The sequence below is a fragment of the Bos indicus x Bos taurus genome, chromosome 14 (assembly GCF_003369695.1).
Source record: "Bos indicus x Bos taurus breed Angus x Brahman F1 hybrid chromosome 14, Bos_hybrid_MaternalHap_v2.0, whole genome shotgun sequence".
Classification (NCBI taxonomy): domain Eukaryota; kingdom Metazoa; phylum Chordata; class Mammalia; order Artiodactyla; family Bovidae; genus Bos; species Bos indicus x Bos taurus.
This window is the reverse complement of record NC_040089.1, coordinates 31,817,200-31,829,238: the sequence shown is the minus strand read 5'-3', so window position 1 is coordinate 31,829,238 and position 12,039 is coordinate 31,817,200. Positions and strand designations below refer to the sequence as shown.

General features: G+C 39.4%; 1 protein-coding gene across 2 annotated transcripts in view; it reads left to right on the top strand.

The window, feature by feature from the left end:
• The window catches only part of CPA6 (carboxypeptidase A6), a 296,227-nt gene extending 292,452 nt beyond the window's left edge, over window positions 1-3,775 (top strand). For both annotated transcript variants that reach the window (XM_027561131.1, XM_027561130.1), the window contains one exon: window positions 3,253-3,775. In XM_027561131.1, coding sequence (XP_027416932.1) covers window positions 3,253-3,440 — 188 coding nt within the window. In that variant the 3' untranslated portion in view covers window positions 3,441-3,775. The remainder of the gene's footprint in view (window positions 1-3,252) is intronic.
• The last annotated feature ends 8,264 nt before the right edge of the window (window positions 3,776-12,039 follow it).

Here is a 12,039-nt window from a genome sequence, read left to right as displayed (position 1 = left end):
AATTCAAATAAATCCTACACAGAGAATATGCTAAGCACATAATAAAGACTACAGAGTTGAACTGAGATCTCATGACAGTACAAAGTACCCAAATGGGCTCCTTAAGCAGGTGTAACTCCTGTGAAATGGTAATGGGCCTTGAGAAGAAAATGAAGTAATGTTTCAGCTCTGAAAGAGCTTCCTTTTTATCCCTTTCCTTCACCATTCTTGTTATGACATTCTGTTTCTTACATAACACCGTCAACTGAATTTCTTCTTGAACGGTAATTAAAATATCTATTTCATGTGAAATAAAGAGTAACAAGTTCTTTCCAGTGTATGGATATAACTTGGACATATATAGAACCAGGAGACATGGATTCTAGTCTTAATTCTGCCACTAGTTAGATGGAATCCTGACAAAGACGATAATCCTGGGCTTCAGTTTGCACGACTGATGCATGAGGAATGGGACTAGGTCCTTTCCCATAGTCTTTCAAACTCTGCAATTCATTAACAGACTTCTCTGGTGACCCAGTGGTTAAAAATCTGCCTGCCGATGCCAGGGACACAGGTTTAATCCAGGAAGATCCCAAATGCCTTGGGCCAACTAGGCCAAGTGTCCCAACCACTGAAGCCTGAGCACCTAGTGCCTGGGAGCCACGAGAGATGCCACCACAATGAGAGGTCCACACACCACAGGAGAAGACCCTACTCTCCACAACTAGAGAGCCCATGTACAAAGACCCAGTGTAGCCGAAAATAAATTTAAAAGTAAAATTAATTGACTATATGATTTAGAAAATCTAGTGAGAAACCATATATTCCTGAATATCTAGTGTCATTCTAGAAGCTCACCATGATCATATAGTGGATCATATAATGTACATTATATGTGGGTGTACAGACATTGACATTCAATTATACTTTTCAATGAGCTAGCAGATTTCTCAATTTCTTTAATTTATCCATTATAACCAATTTATCCATTTCTAACCAATCACTTCTTCAGCCTTCAGAAGAAATGCTTGGCTTGTTAATTAACATTGTTTATAAGTTTATCCTGGTAATGGTGATATCTTAAGTATCAGAAATAATTTTTTTAAAGTTAATGATCATTGGTCTATTGCTGACCTTGCTATAACTGTCTTTTAAAAGAGCCACTTTGAAAGGGGAAATATAGTATTTTTAAAAATCACATTACCAGTTAATGCCAATACAATATATATTAACAATCTAAAAACATTAATTTTTAAAAAGCCTTACTCACAGTTCACCTTTCAGCTTGGTATTAAGACAGTCATAGTGTTATATTTACTGAGAGCAACCTGTTACCATAGAAATGAGGCTGTCATATTGCCATGATGTAAGGGTTGGCAAATATTGTCTCTGACTTCGGCTACTATGGCTACTATTTGCAGTTCCAGTGACTGACTCTAACCCAGAGGGACAAGGAAGCCGCAGCCTACCTTCTGGCCCCAACTGAAGCAAAGGGGTCCTTGGAAACAGCAGAGTCATTTGATTGTCATCGTCATGTAATTCTGTCTAACTTGTCCTAGCAAAAATGGCATCAAAAAGTGGTATCATTTGAGAGGCAAAATTTTAAAATAATGGTGTTATGTTAGGCTGGATCATATAAACTTCAGGAAGAAGTATATAAAGATTCTTCTATGAAAAATTATTCATTTATGAGTTAATTACTAAAAGCATGTTATGCTAAAAACTGCATACTAGGCACTTTGGGGTTAAAGGTACTAAACAGTAACACCAAATGCATCCTGATTGCTTTAATTTTCAAAACAACTCTATGCAGGAGGTACTATGATCCCTTTTTCAAAAGGAAGACTGAGGCACAGAGAATCCCAGAAGGTGCTGGGATTGGACACAGTCCAAGCCCACAGTGTGGGCTTTCAGTTCTGTGCCGGAAAGCTGGAGTGTGTAAGGTCACAGAAGCCAGAAGGAGAGAGTTGCCAGAATGGACTATCAGCTAGGTTAAATGCTGCTGAGAGACTAAAAGTGTGATCTGAGCAAGGAAAAAACAAAAAAGGAGATTAGGCCCGCTGTCAGAGGTGACCTTCAAGAACAAAGGCTTCATAGTCTGGTAGAGGCAAGAAGCAGATTGAAAGTGGTTGAGGATGTAGAAGCAACATATATAGATTATCTTTTGAGAGCTAAACAAAAGAAAGAAGAAAAAGAAGATAATATATAATAGGGATCTTGAGAAGGAAGTGCTCTAAGGAAGTAGGGCTGGGACAGTTTGGTCAATGAGGATGCAAGAGAAGGGGTGGTCTATTAGTAAAACAAGGTCCTGGAGAAGGGACCCTCTCACTACCAGAGAAGGCAACAAAAAATAGTATCAGACAATGTCACGTGTAAAAGACAGCAGCATTTCTTCCTGAGCTAGGATAAAGGTGAAGAGTGGGATGGAAGCAGAGGAGGTGCTGAGTTAACTACTGATGATGAGAGTGGAAACAGTGATAAAGTAAGGGGCGGGGCCAGAAGAGAATGACGAAGGGTCTGTAAGTGAAGGTCTAGAAAAAGGCACCTATAATACCATTGGTAATGGAGAAAAACTTCAGAATGAATGAATTTACAACAACAGATTTTCTCCATCTCCCTATTGAGATCGAAAATGGAAAAACTGGACTTCGGAATTGAGAATTAGTAAATCAAAAGCAGAAAAGGGCTAGAAAAGAAGGGTCTAGTGAGAAATTTAGTGGTGTAATTCATAGTCAGCTAGAGAGTTCAATGAAATTCTAAGAAGCCTGTGGGCAGTCTTAGAAACTGCAATAAGTAAAGGCAAAGAACAAGTTCATCAGGAGTGAAAAACAGGGGATATAGAAGAAATGAGGTTTTCTGAGATCAGAATTTCAATATTCTAGACCTTGGAAGAGAAGAAAAAAGCCCACAATATGGGTATGTTTCTTGGTGAATGAATTGAGGGTGGAGAGAAATGATATTGAAGTTGAAGCTGAGAAATTGAGGTCATTGTACTGGAAAAGCATTGCTGCATAGACTAGATCCTCCAAGAGCAAAGTTTTCATAAATGTCAGAGGCAAGAACCAGACTGAAAGTGGCCAGGATGATTTATGATGATAGCAGGTATGATTTATAAGTTCCATGAGCTCAATGTTAAGGAACTCTGGTTAAATTGCTCCTGTTGAAAGGGTATTTAAGTGGAAAGATTTAGTATAGCTTAGTAAGCAAGTACTATATATACATTTTGAAAATTACATACTCTAGTGAAGTTGACATTTTTTTTTTAACTTTTAGATGTGAGTTCTGGTAGCTCAATGGATTGGGCCTACAAAAATGGAATACCCTACACGTTTGCTTTTGAACTACGTGACACTGGGCATTTTGGCTTTTTACTCCCAGAGACACTCATCAAACCCACCTGTACAGAGACCATGCTGGCTGTGAAGAATATCACAATGCACCTACTAAAGAAGTGCCCCTGAGCCACCCCAAGGGGCAGGTCAACCACCAGAAAGAGCCGATTCTGTGCAAGATTCATGTGAAAGTGGGTGGATATTGTTACAGAGAAGGGCAACTGCTGAGAGGGAACCTAACTATGGACTTTAAAATCTTCTCATGCAATCCCATTCTCTGTGGCAATTTAAAAAAATGGTTAAAATATATATATATAGCCTACTTTGTTGTAAGAGAAGACATCCATTTTCTATCCATTTACAGTCTTATTTGTTTAAGTGGGGAGGGGATGTTTTCTGATTTGTCTCAAGAAATGTACAAATTGGGGATTCTACTTCAATAAATCTCATGTTCTCAATTAAAATCTAGGCTACTAATCATGTTTTATCACTTGGTTCTCATGTAAAATGAAAATTTTAGAATGGAAAGAAATATATTTCTTAATATCATAAATATACAGGCTAATAAGACCTCAGATTATTCATATCACCTGCTGGCATTAGTGCACCAAACACCTATAAAGATGTAGCAAGGAAGGGCAGTTATGTTCAGACTTTAAGAATTCCACTTAAAAAAAATAGAGTAAACATTAATTGAGGAGCCACACAGTGTTAAGAGCTTTACACTTACTAGCAATCTCACCAATTCCTCAAATACTATTGGGTTTCCCTGGTGGCTCAGAATCTGCAGTCCCAGCTCCTGCAATGCAGAAGACCTGGGTTTGATCCCTGGGTCAGGAATATCCCCTGGAGAAGGGAATGGCTACCCATTCTAGTACTCTTGCCTGGAGAATTTCATGGACGAGGAGCCCAGCAGGCTACAGTCCATGGGGTCACAAAGAGACAGACAGAGTGAGTGACCTTTCACTTTCAGACACGACTGTCATTCCCATTTTTCAATTGAGGAAATTGTGGTTTAAAAGGATGATATCAAGCAGGGGGTGGGATAGGGTAGATTGGGTAATTGGGATTGGCATATATACCCTGCTGCTGCTGCTGCTAAGTCACTTCAGTCGTATCCGACTCTGTGTGACCCCATAGACAGCAGCCCACCAGGCTCCCTTGTCTCTGGGATTCTCCAGGCAAAAACACTGGAGTGGGTTGCCATTTCCATCTCCAATATATACCCTACTATGTATAAAATAGGTAACTAATAGCATTGATGACTGTATAGCACAGGGAACTCTACTCAGTGCTGTGTTGACCTAAATAGGAAGGAAATCCAAAAAAGAGGAGATATTAATATATGTATATGTGTGACTGATTCACTTTGCTGCACAGCAGAAACTAACGCAACTTTGGAAAGCAACCGTTACAAAAAATTTTTTTAATGTTTTTTAAAAAGGTGATATAGATTCCCATTTCTAAGAATATGATAGGATAAGTATCTGTACTGGTGGAAATAACTCAAGCTTCTAGACAATACGTAATTTTTAAAAATCATATTTAAAACATCAGATCAAGAAGTACAGAAACCTCAGGGCAGGGCTTGAGTGAAGACAGGATCCTAGAAAGGTAAGGGGTCCACTGAGAATATCTGTCAGATCAGCTGAGTGCAGACTCTGATTTCCACAGTGTTTCAGAGAGTGGTCACAGAGAACAAAGCCCAGCGTGAGTCCAGGGTGGGAAATCTAATAGCAGATTCTCCTCTGACCAAAATTCTGGAATTCCAAAGTGCTAATCCTTCAGTGTAAATAAATGCCCAAACTACCACCAATGGACCCCAAGGCAAATTAACTATTTCAGATTCTGACAAAAGTAGAGAGGGGACAGACTGCCACTGAGCCCTCACCCAGGTTTGCAACCCCAATTCAGACTACCTAGATGGTCTGATAGGCCTCTAGCCAAGAGTTCAGTTCTGACTAATCCCAGACTGGTTATACATTCCAAGTATGTGATAGAAGCAAATCCTCCCAGAGGATTTAGCTGACCAAAACACATCATGAACACCAAGATAAAGAGCTGAGCCTTAAAAGTTCCAGAGAGAAAAAGAAGTGATGGCAAAGAAACAAGGACCAGAGTGTCAGGAAACATCTCAACAGCACCACAGATGCTGGATGATAGAAAAATGTCTTTAGACTTTTGAAGGAAAAATCTATTCTAAAAATCTATAACACACCTTCCCTGACTGTCCAGTGGTTAAGACTGTGCTTCCACTGTAGGGGGTTGCAGATTCGATCCCTGGTTGGAGAACTAAGATCCCACATGCCGAGCAGAAAAAAAAAATCTATACCCAGCAAAACAATCAATGAAATGTGAGGGTAAAATATAGACATTTTCATATAACTGAAGTCCTAGTTATCTTTCTCTGAAAACTCCTGAAGGATATGCTCTACCAAAGTAAGGGTCTAAATGAAGATAAAAATGTAAAATCCTAGAAAATAGGAAATTCAACATAGGAGGAAAGAATGAAAAAAAATCTCTACAGTTGTGTGATTTGAACGTCCATGCCTTGTGCTTGGTTGCTTAATAAATATTTATATTTGGCTTTAAAAAATAAAAAAGAATAAACAAATCTCAAGATAAAGAATCTGAAAAAGGGACTTTTCTGGTGGCACAGTGGGTAAGAATCCACCTGCCAATGCAAGGGACACCAGTTCCATCCCTGGTCCAGGAAGATCCTACCATGGAGCAACTAAGCCCGTGCACCACAACGATTGAGCCTGCACGCTAGAGCCCCTGAGCCACAACTACCGAAGCCCATGCACCTAGAACCCTGCTCCACAGCAAGAGAAACCGGCATACCCCACAGAGAACAGCCCCCACTCTGCACGACTAGAGAAAGCCCGTGCACAGCAACAGAGACCCAGCACAGCCAAAAACAAACAAACAAAATTATATAACACAACCTGAAAAATACATAAACGTATAACTGAATCACTTTGGTGTACATCTGAAACTAACATAACATTGTAAATAAATTATACCTCAGTTTAAAAATAAATAAAATTATGATTTGCCTCTCCATTTAAAAAAAAAAAATCAAGATAATGGTGAAGGGAAACTTTCCAGCAGCAGCATGTGCCAGGCTTAGAGAATGATTAACTTGGCATAAGGGAAGGAAAACTAAAGACTTCAGAGGAAGTTTTCCAAGATATATATGAAACAGAACACTTAAACATGCTCAGAGGCAATTTTCACTTATATCCAAAAATTCAGGGATGAGTTAGTAATAAAAGCACAGAAACCAAGCTAACCAAAAACAAGCAGCAATTGAGAAGAAATATAATCATATACAGTCAGCAAAAACAAGACCAGGAGCTGACTGTGGCTCAGATCATGAACTTCTTTTTGCCAAATTCTGACTTAAATTGAGGAAAGTACGGAAAACCACTTGACTGTTCAGGTATGACCTAAATCAAACCCCTTATGATTATACACTGGAAGTGAGAAATAGATTTAAGGGCCTAGATCTGATAGACAAGAGTGCCTGGTGAACTATGAACAGAGGTTCGTGACACTGTACAGGAGACAGGGATCAAGACCATCCCCATGGAAAAGAAATGCAAAAAAAGCAAAACGGCTGTCTGAGGAGGCCTTACAAATAGCTGTGAAAAGAAGAGAAGCCAAAAAAAAGGAGAAAAGGAAAAGTTATTCTTATCTGAATGCAGAGTTCCAAAGACTAGCAAGGAGAGATTAAAAAAAACAGCCTTCCTCAATGATCAATGCAAAGAAATAGAGGAAAACAACAGAATGGAAAAGACTAGAGATCTCTTCAGGAAAATTAGAGATTCCAAGGGAACATTTCATGCAAAGATGGGCTTGATAAAGGACAGAAATGGTATGGACCTAACAGAAGCAGAAGATATTAAAAAGAGGTGGCCAGAATACACACAACTGTGCAAAAAAGATCTTCATGACCCAGATAATCACGATGATGTGATCACTGACCTAGAGCCAGACATCCTGGAATGTGAAGTCAAGTGGGCCTTAGAAAGCATCACTACAAACAAAGCTAGTGGAGGTGATGGAATTCCAGTGGAGATATTCCAAATCCTGAAAGATGATGCTGTGAAAGTGTTGCACTCCATAGGCCAGCAAATTTGGAAAACTCAGCAGTGGCCACAGGACTAGAAAAGGGTTTTCATTCCAATCCCAAAGAAAGACAATGCCAAAGAATGTTTGAACTACTGCACAATTGCACTCATCTCACATGCTAGAAAAGTAATGCTCAAAATTCTCCAAGCCAGGCTTCAGCAATACATGAAACGTGAACTTCCAGATGTTCAAGCTGGTTTTAGAAAAGGCAGAGGAACCAGACATCAAATTGCCAACATCCGCTGGATCATCAAAAAAGCAAGAGAGTTCCAGAAAAACATCTATTTCTGCTTTACTGACTATGCCAAAGCCTTTGACTTTGTGGATCACAATAAACTGTGGAAAATTCTGAAAGAGGTGGGAATAGACCACCTGATCTGCCTCTTGAGAAATCTGTATGCAGGTCAGGAAGCAACAGTTAGAACTGGACATGGAACAACAGACTGGTTGCAAATAGGAAAAGGAGTACGTCAAGGCAGTATATTGTCACCCTGCTTATTTAACTTAAATGCAGAGTACATCATGAGAAATGCTGGGCTGGAAGAAGCACTAGCTGGAATCAAGATTGCCGGGAGAAATATCAATAACCTCAGATATGCAGATGATACCACCCTTATGGCAGAAAATGAAGAGGAACTAAAAAGCCTCTTGATAAAAGTGAAAGAGGAGAGTGAAAAAGTTGGCTTAAAGCTCAACATTCAGAAAACAAAGATCATGGCATCTGGTCCCATCAGTTCAGTTCAGTTCACTTCAGTTGCTCAGTCGTGTCCAACTCTTTGCGACCCCATGAATCATAGCACACCAGGCCTCCCTGTCCATCACCAACTCCCAGAGTTCACTCAGACTCACATCCATCAAGTCAGTGATGCCATCCAGCTATCTTATTCTCTGTCATCCCCTTCTCCTACTGCCCCCAATCACTCCCAGCATCAAAGTCTTTTCCAATGAGTCAACTCTTCACACGAGGTGGCCAAAGTACTGGAGTTTCAGCTTTAGCATCATTCCTTCCAAAGAAATCCCAGGGCTGATCTCCTTCAGGATGGACTGGTTGGATCTCCTTGCAGTCCAAGGGACTCTCAAGAGTCTTCTCCAACACCACAGTTCAAAAGCATCAATTCTTTGGCACTCAGCCTTCTTCACAGTCCAACTCTCACATCCATACATGACCACTGGGAAAACCATAGCCTTGACTAGACGAACCTTTGTTGGCAAATTAATGTCTCTGCTTTTGAATATGCTATCTAGGTTGGTCATAACTTTTCTTCCAAGGAGTAAGCGTCTTTTTAATTTCATGGCTACAATCACCATCTGCAGGGATTTTGGAGCCCCCCAAAAAATAAAGTCTGACACTGTTTCCACTGTTTCCCCATCTATTTCCCATGAAGTGATGGGACCAGATTGATTAGTTTTCTGTGATTATGGCAGACACACTGAAACCATAATCACAGAAAACTAGTCAATCTGGTCCCATCACTTCATGGCAAATAGATGGGGAAACAGTGGAAACAGTGTCAGACTTTATTTTTTTGGTCTCCAAAATCACTGCAGATGGTGACTGCAGCCATGAAATTAAAAGACATTTACTCCTTGGAAGGCAAATTATGACCAACTTAGATAGCATATTGAAAAGCAGAGACATTACTTTGCCAAAAAAGGTCTGTCTAGTCAAAGCTATGGTTTTTCCAGTGGTCATGTATGGATGTGAGAGTTGGACTGTGAAGAAAGCTGAATGCCAAATAATTGATGCTTTTGAACTGTGGTGTTGGAGAAGACTCATGAGAGTCCCCTGAACTTCAAGGAGATCCTACCAGTCCATCCTAAAGGAGATCAGTCCTGGGTGTTCATTGGAAGGACTGATGCTGAGGCTGAGATTCCAATACTTTGGCCACCTCATGCGAAGAGTTGACTCATTGGAAAAGGCCCTGATGCTGGGAGGGATTGGGGGCAGGAGGAGAAGGAGACGACAGAGGATGAGATGGCTGGATGGCATCACCGACTCAATGGACATGGGTTTGGGTAGACTCAGGGAGTTGGTGATAGAGAGGGAGGCCTGGCATGCTGCGATTCGTGGGGTCGCAAAGAGTCGGACATGACTGAGCAACTGAACTGAACTGTGTCACTTAGCTATAAATAATACCTATATCATTAAAATGTCAGCTCTAAATACTGATTTAACCAAAAACTGATATAAATATATGAGAAGGATAGAAAGAGGTGAATGTATATGAGAGGAGGGTGTACAGAGTTAAATCTTTGTCTGCTGTAATAGGTCAATAGACAAGATCTAAAACCAAACAAAAAAATTTTTAAAAATCAGTATTCATATATTATTTAGAAATAATAAAGTAAGTTCTAGAAGGCAATTTTAATGATTAAGAATTATTGGACTAATAACAGAGAACTGGAAATAAGGAGGATGGAGCAGGGGATTGCTGTTTTTGATATAAGCCTTGTTATGTTAGGGCTTCCCTGGTAGCTCAGACAGTAAAGAATCTGACTGCAATGCAAGAGACACGGTTTGAACCCTGGGTCAGGAAGAACTCCTGGAGAAGGGAATGGCTACCCACTCCAGTATTCTTGTGTAGGAAATCCCATGGATAAAGGACCCTGGAAGGCTACAGTCCACGGGGTCGCGAAGAGTCAGACATGACTGAGCAACTAACATTTTCACTTGTCATATTATTTGACTCTTTTTAATTATGAAAAATATCATGAAGTATATCCCTTTTAAAAGGAAGATTTAAAAAAAATTTTTTATATTATATTGGAGTATAACCAATTAACAATGCTGTGATAGTTAGGAAGAGTATTTTTTTTAAAAAACAAACTCTCAAACTACTCACCTTCCTGTCTGTTGATGTTTGTAAAATAGACATTATTTCAATAAAAAATAATCAAAATTAAATTTAATATTAAATAAGGTTATCCGTTGAATGCCTGGCATAGAACCTAGACTATAGTAGAAAAACAGGAAATAGTAGCTTTATCTATGTTTTACAAAACTGATTTATCTTTTTTATCTTATAGTCCCAGTTATATATTGTAGAAGTGAATCTCAGGCAGGTTTGGGGCTCAGTCCTGCTAAAGATGATTGCACCTGGGAATTTAAACTTCAACTCATTCCTTCTGGCAGTAAATGTTCAGAAATCATGTACGTTTGGGGGTTAGTTTATACTATTTACTTCTACCCAGAGAATAGGCAAAAGCCAAAGTGCAAAGAATCTGTCTGCAATGCAGAAGACCGGGGTTTGATCCCTGGGTCAGGAAGATCCTCTGGAGAAGGGAATGGCAACACACTCCAATATTCTTGCCTGGAGAATTCCATAGACATAGGAGCCTGGCGGTCTACAGTCCATGGGATTGCAGAGTTGGACACAACTGAGAGAATAACGCTTTCACACACACAAAGTGTCCAGACACAACCAGGAGACCCTAAGTCTTATAAAGACCCAAGAATGCAAAGGGGCTGCTTCTCAAAGGATCTGGCAAAGATGCACACCATCACCTGGAGGCCTCTGGCGGCCTTCATGGACCCCTTATCCTTTCAACTGGGAATCTGCTGTGTTGCCCTTGTTCTGCTGGCTGCCTGTGTCTAGATCCAGATGCTTTGCCTACTGATACCTTTCCAAACTTTATCACCCCTATGACAACCAACCACAGTCAACTCTTGAATATTCAGGGAGAAAAAAAGAATTTACAGATAATCCCCCAAATTCATTTTTCATTGTATTTTAAATTTCTAGGGACTTCCCTGGTGGTCCAGTGGCTAAGACTCCATGCTACCAAAGCAGAGGTCACAAGTTTGATCCCTCATCAGGGAATTAAATCCCACATGTGGCAACTAAAACCCAGCACAGCCAAATAAATAATTTTTTTTAATTCTACTTTTTCTATATCCTCTGAAATAAGATCTGTTAGCAAGTTAATACCTAGAACTTAAATTTTTAGTATTTATCCCTGCCCTTCATATAGCATAGGTGCTAAAGGTAATTTTTTCAAAGTCAAAACAAGGGTGACAGAAAATATAGAATCTGAATAATCCACAAACTAGCTGGGTACATAATTTGTTATCCACAAATAGATTCAAGATGAAATTTTGCCTTGATGAACCTCATGTAAATTCTTTTCAATGCTTATTCTCACATTTCAGGAGCACTATATATTTTACAGCTCAAGTTCTATAAGTGGGTATTTTAATATTTATAGGCTATTTTCATTTTTTAATCTTTTTAAACTGAGCTTTAAAATTCCGTACTGTTGGATAATTTACGTTCAAAGCATTTTGCTAGGTGCTGTGTGTGTGAGGAGGGTGTGCTGGAAACAAAAAGTGTTATAATTACATCTATACTTGCTTAGGAATGTAAATGGTTAACTTCAAATTAAAAAAATTTTTAATAGTTTAGCACCTGAATTTTAATAGTTTAGCAAGATACACACCCCCATCCTTCACTTTTGTTAATAATTTAACAAATCCTGGTTATGTTGGGTTGTTTTTACTCCCAAGAAATATAATAAAACACCACAAATTGGGTGGCTTAAAAAACACAGAAATCTGTTGTGTCAGGGTTCTAAAAGGCTAAAGTCCAAAATC